Here is a 19,831-nt window from a genome sequence, read left to right on the forward strand (position 1 = left end):
AAAAAAACAAATGACAAAAATACCCAACAAAATTACTAAAACTTTAACTAAAATAAAAAAATTTAAATTATATATATATAAAAGAAATTAAAAAATATTACTAGCAAAACAATGATGTTAAAATAACACTGTCCAGCACAATGACTGTTGAATATATCAGTGCGTTATTGAAGCATTGGCAAAAGAGGACCGACACATACTACAGGTGCTCAATATGATTTACATCTCTCCCATACTGGATGGCACACAACGTTGGCATGCTCCAAGATGGTTTCTATCTCTCTCCGAGCCGAACATACCCAGACACATACTCGCACATTCAGTAGTTACTCTTTTTTGGCTGCCTCGGGCTCTGGCAGTAGGTTCAGCTATATCGCACCTTGGTGTTCCTCTCTCTCGCTGCTTTCATTCTCTCCCAAGCCTCGGAGGTAGAGGCGATTTGTGATGCTGCGCTCACACTGTTTTTTAAAAAGTGCTTCCTCTGAACTTCTCTATCTCTTCAGATTAGTCAGGGAACAAATTACCTGCCTGCACATAAAAAGGCCCTCTCCAATCCTCCGCACAGCCATGTAACGAGCCTGATCTCCCTTTTGAAGAGTGGGCATGTTATTTTCCCTCTCGCCTGCAGGCTACCCTGCCATGCAAATGATTATGAAATTAAATTTAAAACTATACATGTATTCAGCCTCTCTCTTATCGCTATCTGCACAAAGCGCATACAAATCAGGCCGGGATCAGGGCCTTGGCTCAGGACTGCACTTTAAAGCTTTGCTAATTGCTAATTGGGTATCTAGGTGTGAAATGGGCTCTGCTAACGAGAATTTAAAATGTGGAAAAGAGGGTTTCTTTTTTTCTGTTTCTGTTCAAGCTCTCTCGCCCTGTCTTTCCCTCTCCTTCTCTTTCCTTTGAGAGATGTCAGAGCTGTTTCTGGTGACATGCCTGTGGGCAGGAATGACAGAATGAGACAAAAGAAGAGAAGTCTCTCGTTTCAAAATGGAGGCTCATCCTCACACTGGGATATATGTGTGCTGTGCGGAGGAGAGAAATGAGATACAGGTCCGGCATTACCTCGGCCGTGCGAAAAAGGTGCTGGGAATTTAATGATTAAGGATTTGGGTGTCTTAACACAAAGGTGGCTGGTTTAGTTCTCGCTAGGGGTAACCTGAGGACTCGAGTTAACAAGATCACAATCCGGTTGTATTGGCATTGTGGCCTCAAGCGAGGGACTGTACGGCAGATTTCTCCCAGGGAACTGTGAACCTCGGGAACTCCAGCACTGCACGTTTGAACAACAAACTTAAACCGAACTTAAAGCAAGGAACTAAAACTAACTACAAAACAGAAGTCTGATTCGACATGTTCATTGTCAGTTTGTTTACTTAATTACTGTCATGATATGTATAATTTATTATGTATAAAATTATACATTATATATTATATATATATATATGTATAATTTTTTTATTTAAAAATATTTTTAAAACTTTTCTGTAAATTATTTATTCAGTGATAAATTATGTATTCAAAATATTATTTTACTATAATTTTTTTTTTACTTGGTTATGCCACATGACATATTAGACTCATTATTTAAACTTTTCTTGAAAATACTGTAAACATTTTTCAAAACCATCACAGACACTCTTACTTGCCATCTACTCATATCTTTTCCTTAAAGAAATGTTCACAAGACTGTGGAAAGACTGACTGTATATAATGTTAATGAATCAGATGCTCACTGTTGATTTGCTGATGGATGAATAGAGCTTTTTTCATCCCTCCTCTAGCTTTGAGCCCTACTGAGCTCTAAAATCCGTTTCCTCATGCGTTGCCTCTCTCTGAGGCACAGCGCCGGAGACAAACATCTGCCTTATTCTCCAGAGCCAAACCTCAGCTCTGTGCTGTGCATACTGAGACAGCAGTTGCCTCAGGGTTCTCACGACACACACACAAACACAGGGGAGAGGAGAGAGGCGTGAATGTAGAAGCACTTAGGAATGTGTTCTTGATCAAGGTCACTCATATAGGATGATCTTGTATTAATGGATGAATATAATGAATCAAATGCCATATTTTGCCGTATAGATTTAGAGATGGCGCATGGGTCTTTATTAACAGGGCCAAAAGCAATTTTATACTGAGTACTCTAGAATCATTCACACATGAAAATATCCATGCCATGATGCAGTTCAGAGGGGCTCTGTTTACATTACAATAGCCTCTATTGCTACACGGAGGAGCATAAGAGAGGAAAATGAAAATCTGCTCTAACCTGAGAAAGTTTGCAGTGAGCTCCAGTTGAGCTGCATTTGCAAATCACAGCACATAAATACATATCAGAACAGCATAAGTTAAATACAGTCCAGTTACAGTGGCACGTCATAAATAGCAAGTAATATGAAAAACTGAGGGTGAGTCCACCAGTCCACTAATGCCTAACACAAAAGGCAGCCTTTTGAGATATTCACTCTTTTCCATGCAATGACAATGAGTTTTGAAGCTTCAAAATAGATGCAAAATCACCATAAAATTATCATAAAATGGTCCATATGACTTAAGTCCTATATTGCAGGTCTTATGAAGCCGCACAATAGCCTTATGGGATAAATAGTCAAATTTAAGTTGTTTTCCACTAATAATCTTCCAGTCAGTCCATTTTGTAAACTGGTTCAACTGGTTTATTGAAATGAGTCGACTCATAAATGTGCCAATGAGAGCTAAAATGGATCTCAAGATTTTGGCAACTTAGATTTAGTCTTTTTTTCACCTGCAAAGTTATTTTATGACTTCAAACGACTTTAAAGATGTGTATGAACACTTTTTAAGTCCCAGTCCTCATTCACTTTCATTATATTGTAAAAAGTGTGCAAGATAGGTACACTGTAAAAAAAAGTTGCATTTTCAGTCAGAAATTGCTAGTACACTTTACAAACAACAAAAAGAAATGGCTAACACTACATTTAATGTGAAATCTTCAAGTATAAAAACTGAAATATTTTTTTCTTGTAAAAAGTACCCTAACAATCTTTATTTACAACTTTGAAAAATCATTTTTACATTATAATACGAGGTTAGAGTTTGAAAGTAATGACACAGTTCTCATTTTTGTGTCATCTGTTCCTTTTGTGTGAGTTTTCACCTTTTTGAGTGTTTTTTTTTCCTGCCCACCTTTCCATCATTGCACACAAAAACCCACGTTGTGCACTTTATGCTGTCGAAATTATTCTTACCATGCACAGAAATATCAATTAGCTCACCACACCTTCATCTCTCTCTCTCTCTCCCTCCCATCTGTCACATTCTCTCTTCCTCTCTCACATACACAGAAGGCTGTATACACACACTCGAAAGTATATGGATGGCCTCAGGGTTAGACATGATCACAGCTGCTTCTGGAAACTCCCAAATCAAGTCAGCCTGCCTGAGCTGCATAGCCCTTTAATAATTAGCAGGTGTGTGTGTCTGTGTGGGTGTATTAAAGGCATAATTTAGTGCTTAATTCTGCTGCAGTCCAATACAGAGTATAGCTGACCGTTTGCCTCTTTCTCTCGCTTTATCTCTCCGTTGATGTGTGTGTGTGTGTGTGTGTGTGTGTGCCTGTTTTTCTATTCTGGTGGGGACTTAAACCTGAATACACACAGACTCATGGGGACTCGTGTCACGGTCGGGTAAACAAGCTAATAAATCACACAGAATGACGTTTTTTGAAAATCTAAAAATGCAGAAAGTTTTCTGTAAGGGGTAGGTTTAGGTGTAGGGTGATAGAATATACGTTCTGTACAGTAGAAAAACCATTACACCTATGGAGAGTCCCCACAAGGATAGCAAACCAGAAGTGTGTGTGTGTGTGTGTGTTCATTTTGGGCAATCTAGCTCCCCTTTCTCTGCACCTTTAAGAGCGCGTGCCTGTTCTCGTAGCTGAAGGTCACTAAAAACGCACCAAAAGCTCTCAGCTCTGCGGTCCAATATAGCGCATGCGCAGTGCCTCGGGACTCATACACTGTCAGACTGCAATATGGCGAGAATGCCTGGCAGCGGGGACCACTGCTGTAAAGATGATGAACCGGACCCGATGGCGGGGGAACGGGAGAGAGACGGAGGCTCGGGCGAGGAAGAGGAGGAAGAGATTCAGGAGATCCAGATCACATTTTTCAAAACCATCACAGACACTCTTACTTGCCATCTACTCATATCTTTTCCTTAAAGAAATGTTCACAAGACTGTGGAAAGACTGACTGTATATAATGTTAATGAATCAGATGCTCACTGTTGATTTGCTGATGGATGAATAGAGCTTTTTTCATCCCTCCTCTAGCTTTGAGCCCTACTGAGCTCTAAAATCCGTTTCCTCATGCGTTGCCTCTCTCTGAGGCACAGCGCCGGAGACAAACATCTGCCTTATTCTCCAGAGCCAAACCTCAGCTCTGTGCTGTTCATACTGAGACAGCAGTTGCCTCAGGGTTCTCACGACACACACACAAACACAGGGGAGAGGAGAGAGGCGTGAATGTAGAAGCACTTAGGAATGTGTTCTTGATCAAGGTCACTCATATAGGATGATCTTGTATTAATGGATGAATATAATGAATCAAATGCCATATTTTGCCGTATAGATTTAGAGATGGCGCATGGGTCTTTATTAACAGGGCCAAAAGCAATTTTATACTGAGTACTCTAGAATCATTCACACATGAAAATATCCATGCCATGATGCAGTTCAGAGGGGCTCTGTTTACATTACAATAGCCTCTATTGCTACACGGAGGAGCATAAGAGAGGAAAATGAAAATCTGCTCTAACCTGAGAAAGTCTGCAGTGAGCTCCAGCAGAGCTGCATTTGCAAATCACAGCACATAAATGCATATCAGAACAGTAGAAGTTAAATACAGACCAGCCACACTGGCACATCATAAACAGCAAGTAATATGAAAAACTGGGGCGATTCAGCATTTATTCACCTTAATGCCTTTCTTAATTTTGTGGAACAAAAGACAGCATTTTGAGAAAAACATTTACTCTTTTCCATGCAATGACAATGAATGGGGATTGGAGCTTTGTAGCTTAAAAAAAGATGCAAAAGCACCATAAAATTATCTTAAAATGGTCCATGTGACTCAGGTCCTATATTGCAAGTCTTATGAAGCCATACAATAGCCTTATGTGACAAATAAACAAATTTAAGGTGTTGTTCACTGATAATCTTCCAGTCAGTGAGCTGGTAACTTCAGTCAGTGATTCAGTGAGTTGATCTGAACCAGAACTGAATCAGTCCATTCTGTAAACTGGATCAGCTGGTTTATCGAAATGAGTCAACTCAAAAGATAGAAATTATTCATCCTCTCATGAATGTGCCAATGAGAGCTAGAATGGCTCTCAAGATTTTTGGTAAATAACAACTTGGATTTTTTCACTTGCAAAGGTATTTTATGACTTCAAAAGACTTAAACATGTGTATGAACATGTTTTTGATACTTTTATGTTGCTTTATTTGTAGCTTGACAGCCCCAGTACTCATTCTCTTTCATTAAACATCAAAAAGTGGGCAGGATATTCTTTGAGGTACACTGTAAAAAAAAAATTAAGTGTAGAGAACATTTTCACTCAGAAATTGCTAGTAAATTTCACAAACAACATAAAGAAATGCCAAGTAACACATTGCATTACACATGAAATCCTTAAGTAGAAAAACTTAAATAATATTTTCTTGTAAAAAAAAAATTACTCTAACAATCTTTACTTACAACTTTGAAAAATATTTTTTATATTTTGGAGTGCGAAAGTAATGACTATTTATTTATTTGTGAACTGTTCCTTTTGTGTTTTTTCGCCTTTTAGAGTGTTTTTCTGCCTGCTGGCCATCATTGCACACACAAACCCACGGTGTGTACTTTATTCTGTCGAAATTATTCTTACCATGCACAGAAATATCAATTAGCTCACCACACCATCTCTCTCTCTCTCTCTCCCTCCCATCTGTCACATTCTCTTTTCCTCTCAAAAGGCTGTATACACACTCGAAAGTATATGGATGTGGCCTCAGGGTTAGACACCATCACAGCTGCTACTGGAAACTCCCAAATCAAGTCAGCCTGCCTGAGCTGCATAGCCTTTTAATAATTAGCAGGTGTGTGTCTGTGTGGATGTAATAAAGGCATAATTTAGTGCTTAATTCTGCTGCAGTCCAATACAGAGTATAGCTGACCGTTTGCCTCTTTCTCTCGCTTTATCTCTCCATTCAAGTGTGAAAGTGTGTGTGTGTGTGTGTTTTAATTTTGGCAATCTAGCTCCCCTTTCCCTGCACCTTTAAGAGCGCGTGCCTGTTTTCGTAGCTGAAGGTCACTAAAACGCACAAAAAGCTCTCAGCGCTGCGGTCCAATATAGCGCATGCGCAGTGCCTCGGGACTCATACACTGTCAGACTGCAATATGGCGAGAATGCCTGGCAGCGGGGACCACTGCTGTAAAGATGATGAACCGGACCCGATGGCGGGGGAACGGGAGAGAGACGGAGGCTCGGGCGAGGAAGAGGAGGAAGAGATTCAGGAGATCCAGATCACAGGGGAAGAGGGAGAAGTGTCAGAAGAAGAAGCCGAGTTAGAGTGGGAGGTGTGCGGGGAGCCCGACAGCTGCGCTGCTGCCGTGGAAACGGGGGAAGCGGTCCTTATGCGGAATACGGACCAGCTCGAGTCGGCGGCGGCGGGGGACCCGGTTTTCGCCGCTTTGGACTCGGGACCCGAGGGAGACATGCACCGCTCCAGGCTCAGCGAGAACACGCGCCTGGCCACCCGGTACGCGGTGCGAATCTTCCGGGAATACCTGACGGAGAAGGCGCAAAGTACGGACTTTGAGAGCATGGACAAACACGCGCTCTGCAAAGTGCTGCGCTCGTTCTACTCCGAGGCGCGCTCCAAAAGCGGACAGCTGTACAGCAAGTCCTCCCTCATCAGCATCCGGAGCTCGCTCAACCGCTACCTGAACGAGCCCCCCTTTTGCCGCACGCTGGACCTCACCAAGGACCCCGAGCTGCGCAGCGCCAACCTCGCGCTCGCCGCGGTCATACGCAAGCTGGAGGAGCAGGGCGCCGGCCCCGTGGTGCAGAAGCAAGCCATCACGCGCTCCGACCTGAGAAAACTCTACACTTCGGCCGTGTTCAGCGCCAGCTCGCCGTTCGGACTGCTCAACAAAGTGTGGTTCGAGACTTGCATGTACTTCTGCACGAGGGGGCGGGAGAACCAGCGCGAGCTCGAGGAGGACTCTTTCGGGCTAGCCGTGGACGAGGACGGATGCAAGTTTGTGTATTTCAAAGCGCTCGGGCCCTACCACAAGTCTCGTTCCGCCTCCTGGACGAAAAAAAGATCGGACACGGACGATGACAACCTTCCCCGCATGTACGAAACCGCCACGGAGTTTTGTCCCTACGCGAGCTTCGTAAAGTACCTCTCAAAGCGCAATCCTCTCTGCAAGGCTTTCTTCCAGCGCCCGCGGGATCACTGCAGCGAGACCGACACGACGTGGTACGAGAATAAAGCCATCGGCAAGAACCTGCTGGGCACGAGAATGCAGATGCTGTCGCGGGCCGCCAAACTGTCAAAGACTTACACCAACCACTGCATCGGCGCCGTCTCCATAGCAACGCTCAACGGCATTGCGGGCATCGGGTCAAAGTTAGCGCCTCTCCACGTCTCCCCGGAAACGGCCAACGGAGGAGCGCACCTGCAGCACGTGCTGCACTGCGAGGACGAGGCCGAGCTCAAACCGCAGAAGGTGATCAAACGCCCTCGGACCCTCGTCTATCCGCTAAGCGATTTGGGGCCGGGGGCATCGCCGAAAAGACTCTGCGCGCGCACCGCCGTGGAGTGCGCGGACACTCCGACTGTCACCGCGCTAGTCTCCTCTCATTGCGAAGCCAACGGAGAGAGTCCTCGTATGCTCCCCTCACAGGTAATAGCGATTTCATGTCTTTAGCACGTCGGTATAAAGACGAAACGTTTTTGACACGTGACACGTGCTTAGAACAGCGCTTCAGATTAGTTTTCCAAGCGGCCTGCTGTCTGTCAATCACACAAGTCAGAGGACAATTGGGTTTTCACACCGAGTATATTTATGCAAATTAATGATTTAAACCAACGTGGGATGTCAAATTTTACTCATCTGTGTGTGTGTGTGTGTGTGTGTGTGTGTGTCATTTTGCATGGAACATTTGTCAGCAAATCCCTGCTTTACCTCTTCATTATAATGAGTCAGTTTTGTTATGATGGTGTTATCTTGTGAAAGAGTGCTATTTCAGGCTGAAACTTAACTTTGAATTGTGCCACTTGGTCCCCATTAATGCACAAACCAAATGCATTGTACGTTTTCGTGTTCATTTTTGTTGTTATTTATTTTATATGTGTTTTTAAGGACTGCTTTTAGACTTAGATTAATACACCTTTATTATATTTGTACTTTTTTCTAACTAACTCCTCATCTTTATAAACAAGTCAATCATCTCCATCTTTGCCGAGGGGCAGCAGCACAAATTGCCAGTGGTGGTCCATTTGGGGATGTCATCTTAATGTGATTAAGATGTGATTGTCACATTATATGTGACATATTTCTTCATATGTTGGTGAATATTATTATGCTTTGTAAGTAGGCTGTACTAAAACAGGCACAGATTTCTTCACCCTTCAGCATGAAGGTGAGTGTGAAAAATAAAAGCATTCGTTGCCTGCGGAGGAATGAGCTAATATTGCACCTGTGCTGGGCTCCAGCAAAAACCAATGACTCCTAAATATAATGCCTGAGATGAGCTGTTTAGTGTGGTCTTCAGCTGCATGACACTATATTAATTAAACAGTGCTCTACAGTACCTGTACCACACTAAAATATTAATCCTGAAGAGTTTATACCTGTCCTTTTTTTAAAATGCAACCACGGCTATATTGTCGTAATGAATGTTAATGTTGAAGTATTTGTTTGTAGTTGCCATGCTTTAAAAGCACAGCATGTATTTGTCTTAAAAAAAAGTTTGGGGGGTAAGTATTTATTAGCGACCCCAGGGGAGAGAGTCCTGGAAAACATCCTAGAAAAGAACTGAAAGGCCTTGTCAATTATGACACTTCATAATTTCACATTCACATCCAATTATATCCTGCCCCCTCCTTGCTAATTAACAGATGTAAAGTGAGTCTATGCTCTGCATTCATATCTTCCTCGGTTGCTGTACATGCTGAGATGTGGGTGAGATGCATTAACAGTAAAGTCTCCGAGTCAGAGACTTTGAAACTTTGAGAGACTTTTTACCTCATGGATCCATTGTGTCCTTTAGATCCATCGTTTTACATGTTTTGCATTTATAGGTACACTACCAATCAAAAGACTGTTATGCTCACCAAGGCTGCATTAAAAAAAAAATTATATATATATATATAGTGAAATATTTAAAATTATTTTGTATTTATTTATTTGTTTTAATATATTTTAAAATGTATGTAATGTATTCCTGTAATTGAATTTTCAGCATCATTACGCCAGTCTTCAGTGTCACATGATCCTTCAGAAATCATTCTAATATGTTGATTTGCTGCTCAAGAAACATTATAATCAATGAAACATTTATTATTGTCAGTGTTGAAAACCATTGTGCTGCAGCTGCTTAATATTTTTGTGGAAACGGTGATACAATTATTTTTTCAGGATTCTATGAATAAAAAGTTACAAAGGAACTTATAAATGTCTTTACTGTCACTTTCAAAATCAATAAAAAAAATTATAAAAATATATTACCCACAAACTTTTATTTTGTCATTTTCCACCCCATGCTCTCATTTTCTCATTGTCTACACTTAGCGAGAAAATAAAATACTTTTTTTTTTTTTATTATGCATAAGAAAAAGTATTTTTGACCTAAGTTAGTCTTCCCATAGGCATAACGCCCCATTCAGCCACCATTAGAAACCTGCAGCCGCTAAAACACCCAGTTGTGCCAGGGATGTTTATCATTAATGCTTTAATGTGCTTGCCTGGGTACATGTTTATTTGCACATGTTCTGTGTATTACCAAGGGTTAATGCTTGTTTTTCAGGTCGCTGTATAAGCCAGTCCGCTGAACTCATTCTCTCAGCAAGTTTCATTCTGTAAGACAGTCGACTCAGATATTGTTACTCCGCTCTGGGCAAAAAATGCATTGATAGTGCGCTAAGTACACAAGTATACTTATGTTACAGTTAACTTTTTTCTGTTTTTCATCTTTAAAGGAAACTCTGCCCATGGCTGTTTCATTGCACCTCAGTAGAGAGTGACCATTGAGATTTAGCAAACAGTTATTTCCCAGCACAAGCAGATGTTATGTCAGACGAAGCCCATTGAACGAGCCCCTACTGATGCTAATGAGAGTGGTGCTGCTGTAATGTTGTGTAGTGCTGACAGCCAAATCACTATTAATATCGTAACAGGTCAATTTAATTATTTCCACTTATGTTGCAAATGTAGTTGTCAAGGTAGAAATAATTATCTGTGTTTATGTTGTAAAGCATTTAGCACTGTGCTCCCCATTCCACTCATGACATGTTAACCAAATGAAGAGGCTGCTTCAGTTGTTTCTGTTCAAATACTTTCCCATTCTAGTTTAGTGTGCAGAGAGGGCTATAAGTGAGCCATTTAAAAGTTGATTCCCAAAAACACAGGACAATGTATGATGGGAGTTTGAGGCAAATGGGACTATAGAAGTGTTCAGGAAACCTGCAAATCTGTTTGGTCAAGTCAAAATTAAATCAAAATTGACACCTGTTTATGTAATATTGACATAACATAATATTCCAAAGGGGGGAAAAAATTGCATTTGTAAAATTTAAACCAGTGGTGCCCAAACGTTTGCTACGAAGGTCTGAACGTAAATGTTGCATTATATCCAATTATATTATTAAAACAATTTAAAAAAATTCAGATGTGTTATATTCTCTACATTTCAATGCAAAAATAAAAAAAACATATATGTAGTACTTCCTGGGAAACAAAGAGATTTGCAGGTTTCCTGAACACTTCTATAGCCCCCTTTGCCTCAAACAGTAATGAGAGAGAGAGAGAGAGTCAAGAGTTAGTGGTTGCCCAAGCAGTCCTCTTTGTTGTCTTTAATAAGCATTGTATTTCAGATTAATTAAGAAACTTTGAATCACAGTTGTCATAAACACGTTGAAACAAATAATACATATAGATACTTAAATCACAGTAAGCAAATAAATAAATAACCACATGTACAGAAAGGACTTTACTCATAAATATCTCAGATTAACAACACAGGTAAGTATTTCAGGTACTGTAAGTAATAGAAGTAATACACAAACAACTCAGATAAATGATACATTAATGCACTTCTCTATGACACAAGTATCTTAAAATTACTAATAACACAAATGATCAATTGAACAAATTACTTGAACATTAAAGCATGTACATTATAGTTTGACATGAAAATTAATAAAAATAACTAAGCTTAACAGTAAATGACAGAGAGAGACGAGTTAGTGGTTGCCCAAGCAGTCCTCTCTGAGAATGCGTCACACTTTTCCAGAATTTGGAAAATGCAGGCCTGTTCAATGCAAACTCATTATAACACATTAAAGTAATTTAAATTAAACTTATATATACACATGTAAATAGAAATAAACATACATAGATCCAAAACAAAATATAGCAAATAATTTAATATTCTTGTGACCCAAAATGCAGGGTGGTCACATATATATTCACTCTAAAAAAAATGCTGGGTGGTTTCAACCCAACTTTGGATCAAATATGGACTAACCCAACTGTCTGGTTAAATATTTTAATTAAATTTTTAACACGACAGGCCAAATCAAAGGTCATCGAAGGCCATAAACTTTCGACCATGGGCCTGTGACATTTCTTTTCTGCTGATGTCACAAATGCCGTTTACTTGTTCAGCCCTTCCCTTCCAACCACCTCATTCCATTCTAGTCTATTCAATGCCCACTTTTCATGATCCAATCAAATCTTGATGGATAAATTCAATCTCAATGAAAATATCAAAAAGTTCATACAACTTGTTATATGCTATTTTCCTAGGCAGTATATCTATATTCTCAATGCATCTGTTCTGGTGTCAATATCCACTTTTCATGATAAAATAAACTCCCACGGTTTGTTTCAACAAAGTAAAATGGGTTTCAATTTCATGTTGACTCATTTAACTTCTTAATATGAATGTTAATCTTGAAATCTTACCTATCATCTTTTTTTTCTCAGGAGAATCGCAGCAACAGTGTGGGCATGTCGACTCGGCCGATCTTGGCACATTCGCCGGTCTCCCCGCTGAGTACAGCTGGCATCCCCACACCTGCACAGCTCACGAAGTCCAACGCACCGGTCCACATTGATGTAGGGGGTCACATGTATACCAGCAGCCTGGCCACATTAACCAAATACCCAGAGTCCAGGTAAATTTCACACAGACACCAAACCTTATAGAAATGGACACCATAGTGTAATAGATAGGGCTCGGAATTGATTTAAAAAAGAATCGATTCTGAGGTGTTGCGAATAGAGAATTAACTTATTTCAAACAGCTCAATGTCATGGTAAGACACGAAGAAACATTCAAATAAAGCATATTGCTGATAATTGCCTTTAATTAAGTTAATGAGTTGTTTCATTCTGTGATCCAGCATGTTGAAAAGCATACAACTGACAAATATTGATTAGCCTATGTCTTGGATAAGTCTCCTACATTAAAGTTTTGCACCTAAAACACACAATACAGACACTGATGCACACGGATTTGTGCATTTGTCTGTTCACACACAAGTCCGTTATGATGTGTGTTTGCTCCATATGTGTGTGTTTTGTGTGTATGTGTGGCTTGTCTGTGCTCATTAGCTCATTGACCGGTATGTTTCTGCAATGCCAAAGAGCATTATTGTCTTGTAGCTGCTGACTGAGTCAAACATCAGAGCACAGGCCAAAAGGAGCCTGAAGCGCTTTGAGCCAGACTAGCACCCTGTTTCACAACTGCTCACATGTCTCACACAGTTTCCGCCTCCCACTGTCCCTTACAGTGGCATAGAAATACTGAGTCTCACACATATTGTCTCATAGAGAATCAAACGGATCTGGTATAATCTAGTATAGGCCTTGGAAAGCCTTTGTAATTGTCAAATAGATATTTCTGAGAGCATTGGCATCAGTGACACTTGTGATCCATTCTCCCCTTGGCTACTTGATCACAAGCAACATCAATATGACAATGCACTCATCATAGAGCCAGGAAGCAGGGCGCTGGATGATGACATTTGCGTCGTCAGGAGCAATGATGGTTGCTGCCTCCAGCCTTGCCCTCTGTGATGCTGATGCAGATGCAGGCTACAGTTCAGGCAGACTGTGCTGACCGAAAGAACTGTCAAACTCTGCTCATGTATTTACATGAGCACACTCAGATTGTTTTAATGAATATTTTAGCACAGTGGTTCTCAAACTTCCATCAAATCAGAACCTCCATGCAGTTTTCAAAATATAATCCCAATATTCAGGGATTATAACACCTAGTCACAATTTTCCCTCAGATTGTTTTGATCATTTATTTTCCGCAAACTGACGTCTCTTTAAGCGTAAGCAATAAACAGTACATTGGTAATACCATTGTTATTGTAGTTAAGAGACAATAGTCCATTAACTGGCCTTTTACAACACATATGGAAAGGATCGCTATGTATTAATTTCACATGACAACATTTGTATAGAAGTATATTGTGGAATTTGGGTTAGAGCAGTTTATCTTAAAACTTGCTCTGTCGAGAAGCACATGAAACTGCTGTCAGACTGATTGTATGTGAGAATGAACTTTGAATTAGCCTTAATTATAGTTACTTTTTATTGTATATACATCATAATTAGAAATGTGGGAAAAACATGGGGAAATAAAAAAGGACTAACAAATAAGAAAGTATGAAAATACCAAAGATTAAAGGAAAAAAATCATGTAAATTTATATAATATCAGTTATATCAATATATGTCGATTTAAAATAAATGGTGTTCTTTTGAACTTTCTTCATAAAACATCCTGAAACTCACAGAAATATTAAGCTAACATTAAAAATATTAAAGGGTTAGTTCACCCAGAAATGAAAATTCTGTCATTAATTACTCACCCTCGTGTTGTTTCAAACCCGTTAGACCTTCGTTCATCTTCGGAACACAATTTAAGATATTTTTGTTGAAATCTGGAGGCTCTCTGACCCTCCCATAGACAGCAAGGTAGCTACCACGTTCAAGGTCCAGAAAAGTACCAAGATGATCGACAAAGTAGTCCGTGTGACATCAGTGGTTCAACTGTAAAGTTACGAAGCTACGAGAATACTTTTTTGCGCAAAGAAAACTTTTTTCCGCATTTTCGTCTCTACTGCGTCACTTTGGACGCGTGTTCACGACAGTATCATGACGCGAGCTTGTGGCGGCGCTGACCCAGATCCGGCGTAATTACATCTCGTAACTTTACAGTTGAACCACTGATGTCACACGGACTACTTTGTCGATCATCTTGGTACTTTTCTGGACCTTGAACATGGTAGTTCCCTTGCTGTCTACGGGAGGGTCAGAGAGCCCTCAGATTTCATCAAAAATATCCTAAATTGTTTTCACGAAGATGAACGAAGGTCTTACGGATTTCGAACAACACGAGGGTGAGTAATTAATGACAGTATTTTAATTTTTGGGTGAACTAACCCTTTAAACTTTAAAAAAATTAATAACAATGTTTCTTGAGCACCAAAAACATTAAAAAAGCTTTTGAACTCCAAGCTTTGACTCCAAATTTTTGAACTGAAAAAATAAACTATATTTGTAATCAATTGTGTGTGTGTGTGTGTGTGTACCTGGTATTCCCTACATTATGGGGATCAACAAGGATAGTAATACCAGTAAATGTTGACCTTGTGGGGACATTTTTTGGTCCTCTATGAGGAAAAAAGCTTATAAATTATTGAGAATGAATTTTTTTAAATCTAAAAATACAGAAAGTTTTGTGTGAGGGGTAGGTTTAGGGTAAGGGGATAGAAAATACAGTTTGTACAGTATAAAAACCATTAATGTGTCCCCATGGAATGCCCCCATAATAATAGGAATACCAGTGTGTGTGTGTGAGAGAGAGAGAGAAACCTTGCATAAGAAAGCTAATCGTTGTTGTTGTTCGATTACATCTAAATATTTTAACATCTGTCTGTTCCTCTCACAGGATTGGTCGTTTGTTTGATGGCACAGAGCCCATTGTATTGGACAGCCTGAAGCAACATTATTTTATAGATCGCGATGGACACATGTTCCGCTACATTTTAAACTTCCTCAGGACCTCAAAACTGCTCATTCCAGATGACTTTAAGGTAGGAATTAAAATCTTATACTGCATTATTATAGGCTTTTTTTTAATAAAAGAATAGTTCGCCCCAAAATTAACATTCTGTCCATATGCTGTTTTTTTTTCATGAAACACAGAAGTAAAAGTACTTTGAAGAATCACTACACATTTCTTGCCATACAACAGTTTATATAGTGACCAAGGGCTGTCCAAAAACAAAATAAAAAGACAGCCATAAACAAAGACTGATTTTTCATTTCTAGGTGAATCGTTCCTTAAGTATCAGTTGTGCCATCTATCTGTGTGTGTAGGACTACTCTCTGCTGTACGAGGAGGCCCGATATTTCCAGCTGCAGCCTCTGCAGGCTGAGCTGGAGCGCTGGCGTTCGGAGCAGGACTCTAGGTACACATCACGCATGTGTGAGTGTGTGGTAGTGCGCGTGGCCCCCGAGCTGGGAGAGAGGATAACACTCAGCGGTGATAAAGCCCTCATCGAGGACATCTTCCCAGAGATAGGAGACGTCATGTGCAACTCCGTCAACGCAGGCTGGAACCATGATTCCACTCACGTCATTCGCTTCCCTCTAAACGGATACTGCCACCTAAACTCTGTACAGGTGCGTGACACCTTAAACACCACTCACACACCAGCCAATTCCAGTTATTTACTTATTTTTATACTAAATATTCATTTTTATGAAGTATTGATCACTTTTTTACTGACTTTTGAGAATTCACGAGCCATGCAAGTCATAAACAAAGTCAAAAATATTATACAAAAATGTGATACAACTGTCCTGATATCATGTTGAAGTAAACTAATTTCTTGAAAAGAAAACCTTAAATAAAAAAATATATTTTTCAAAGTTGTAAGTAAAGATTATATTTTAAATTATATATTAAAAGAGTATATTTTACAACAAAATACTATTTCATATATATTTGTTAGTTTAATTCAATTTGTTACTTGCCATTTGTAAGTTTTTTGTAATTGTTTGTGAAATTTACTAGTAATTTCCAAATTAAAATAGTTTTTACACCAATGTTTTCAGTGTAGTTAGACATAATTAACAGAATTAACATTATTTCTAAAAAAAAAAACTTTACCTTTAAAATATATTGAAATTTTAGTTTTTTATTATACTTTTTTTTTTTTTTAAATAATGATCAAGTAGTTTATACTCGCGTGTATGTACAGTGTAAAGAAAATATATAATTTTTTATAGGGATGCACGATATATCGGCCACCATATCGGTATCGGCACTTGATGGTAACACCACATGTAACCATTTCAAATGAAATCTGCAAGTCTTTCAAAACAACTTCATACAGAAACGTCAGCTGATTTTGCATTAGAAACTACAAACAATGGCCCGTGATTTATGTCAGGAATGAATGTACAATATGAGCTCAATTTTTCCTATACTTCTGAACTTCTCTAGCTATACTGAGTGGTCTTCATTTTGATTCTCTGTGTGAAGGTTTGTTTTAAAACTTCAAGACTGCCAGACTGCACATTTGCTGGATTTGTCTTCACCGTGACAGCTAGGAGTGGAAGTGGCTAAACTAATGTTACACTCTATATACATGTATGACATCCTGTAAAGAATTTCAGCTGCCATACAGTACTTATTTAATAAGCTGTTTGATGAATAATTTATGTTGCTAATCTTCAAATGTTTCTCTCATAAATAGCATATCACACCAGAGAGGAATAGCAGCACTAATTAGAAAAATACACACAAACACACACACATATAAAGGGTAAATCACAGCTGTGGGTTTCTGAGGGATCAGATGACTTAGACAAACCCTCATTTTGACAAACGCAGTCATGAAACTGAATGATCTGAAAGATTTCATTATAAAGTATATTTCTTTCTCCAACTGTTCTTCATTTTTATAATTTTAGCAGACAAGTTCAAATAGAAAACTGTCAAATCAGTCAGATGACTATATGTTGTAACCTGCAGTATTTTTTCTTTTAAATATTACACACAAAAAATTATGTAATCTTTTTGTTTTTTGATCAAAAATATACAGTGTCTGGCTACACTTAAAACTGGTTTATAATCCATGAGATTAAAGTTTGTAGAAGAATGTAATGTGAAATTATTAATAAAAGTTTTGAAAAAGACTTCTGTATTAACATATGGATAATATGGCTACAACATAACGCACAAGTTTCAAGGGATTGTCTTTTTCTTAAAGAATTTATTTAAGAGTACAATTAATTTTCATTCATGCTCAGTGCTCAGGTATTCAATTCGACTGGCGAAAACCTCTTATGATGTTTTGTTCGTGAATCATTCTCCTTAACTTCCACACGCTCACTTTCTCTCGCTTCAAAGATTGGCCATGCGTCCCAATGTTCATACTATCCAACCTAAATAGTTGTGAGATTAAAATAAGTATGTCCCAAAGCATTGTATGTTGAAAAGAGTATGCCAAAAGTCCCTGGATGGTCTACTATTTCGGGTAGATTTTTTATTTTTTTTTCGGTGTGTGGATCCGTGCAATCCATTGCGCTTTGGCGAAGGATTCAATATAGTGACCGATTGCAGAACTACAAACAAAGAATAAAAAGCGTTAACAAAAATCCTCCGCGCATGGCGGATGTGCGCGAGACGGTTTAGATCAGGGGTGCCCAAACTCGGTGTCCTGCAGAGTTTAGCTCTAACTTGCCTAAACACACCTGGTGGGAAGTTTTTAGTATGCATAGTAAGAGCTTGATTAGCTGGTTCAGTTGTGTCTAATTGGGGTTGGAGCTAAACTTTGCAGGACACCGCCCTCCAGGACCGAGTTTGGGCACCCCTGGTTTAGATAAAGGGATTCGAGTTACTAACAATCAACATTTACCCTGATAAAATATTTATTTCATGTTATCTGTGTTATATTTCATCTGCAACAACAACAATGTGAACTTTTATAAACATCAGTTTGGCCATTAACTTTTAAATGCATCATTATGCAAAATATGAGTTCTCGAACGACTCACAGCTGGCAGATCAACGTGCTACTTCTTTTCTCTTCAATACGGTAGGAAGTTAAATTAAATTAAATGCAGAGGATGTTAACTGTGAAAAGATGATTGACTGGCCAGTTAACAGTGATAGGGTGCGTGTAACTATGCGAGAGAGTGGTCCATGAAAGTCGGCATGAAATCAAAATTGAAAATTCTTATTTTTAATGGAATACTGCATGTGCCCTCCTCAAAATGACACATCTTCTCTTCCGGTCACGAGCTATGGCGCAAGGGCGGAGCTAGTGACGTCACGTGAGGGGTAAACACTGGGATAAACAACAGGGGGAAAAGCTGAAGCTGATGCTTCACTTTATAGAAATCAAAGCATTGACCAGTACGGATGCAAGCAATGGGGGAGTACACTACCCTTAAAAATTGAAAGGATATTAGGATATTACCACAACATTACTCTAAGGACATCGCAAACTATTTTTTATGAATACCTGATGAAGGACTCTCCCTCAGTCTCCCTCTCTCTCCCCCCCTCTCTCTCTCTCTCTCTCTCTCTCTCTCTCTCGAGCGCACTGTTAGGCATGTTTTGTGCCGTTGATCGTTCTCGTCGTCGTCTTCCTCAATAAATAAAAAATGTCTTCATGCTAGGGTGAAAAACCCCCCCACAACTAATTGCAAACTGGCATTCAAATCTACCTCCATTTTGTTAGCAACGCCCCAATTTCCAATGATCCAATCAATTCCCGAAGGACGAAATCAAGTCCCGCCCTCTTATTTCAGATGCCGTTTCACTCGGATAGACGTCACAGTAAAGACAAAGACAATGGCTACTTCCGTTTCATGCTGACTTTAAATGTCCCAAAGCTTGCCTACTCTTCTACTAACACACTCAAAAGTATGTACTTTTTCTTCACCAAAAGAGTACATAATTTAGAGGTGTACTTTATAAGTAGACACATTGGGATGCAACATGGCTGTATAAAAACCAAGAGGCATTCAAGTCAGCATTTCATTGGTTGGATCTTACTGAAGAAATACGCCCTTGACTGAAGGGGCCAATTAAGATGTTTGAATCTAAACAAGATTCGGAACTGCACTGAACGAAGCATCTCATTAACAAACGCTTGAATGACTCGGTGCTTTTAGCGAATCAGTTGAGTGATTCACTGACTCACTCACACAGCCCACTGTTTGGCATGTTTTGTGCCATTGATCGTTCTCGTCGTCGTCTTCCTCAATAAATAAAAAATGTCTTCATGCTAGGGTGTCAGCGGTGAATCCAGTGGAGAGAAACCCCCCCACAACTAATTGCAAACTGGCATTCAAATCTACCTCCATTTTGTTAGCAACGCCCCAATTTCCAATGATCCAATCAATTCCCGAAGGACGAAATCAAGTCCCGCCCTCTTATTTCAGATGCCGTTTCACTCGGATAGACGTCACAGTAAAGACAAAGACAATGGCTACTTCCGTTTCATGCTGACTTTAAAGACAATTGTGTGACGT

General features: G+C 39.5%; 1 protein-coding gene across 1 annotated transcript; it reads left to right on the forward strand.

Moving 5' to 3' along the window:
• Positions 1-6,385: 6,385 nt before the first annotated feature.
• On the forward strand, positions 6,386-16,913 carry LOC107572138 (uncharacterized). Its single transcript, XM_016258550.1, has 5 exons — positions 6,386-7,940; positions 12,246-12,436; positions 15,228-15,372; positions 15,659-15,964; positions 16,830-16,913. The coding sequence occupies exons 1-5, from the start codon at positions 6,426-6,428 to the stop codon at positions 16,911-16,913; spliced, it is 2,241 nt and encodes a 746-aa protein (XP_016114036.1). The 5' UTR covers positions 6,386-6,425.
• Positions 16,914-19,831: the final 2,918 nt, after the last annotated feature.

This window comes from Sinocyclocheilus grahami, unplaced genomic scaffold (genome assembly GCF_001515645.1).
Source record: "Sinocyclocheilus grahami isolate Dianchi unplaced genomic scaffold, SAMN03320097.WGS_v1.1 scaffold1705.1, whole genome shotgun sequence".
In the NCBI taxonomy this organism is placed as follows: Eukaryota; Metazoa; Chordata; class Actinopteri; order Cypriniformes; family Cyprinidae; genus Sinocyclocheilus; species Sinocyclocheilus grahami.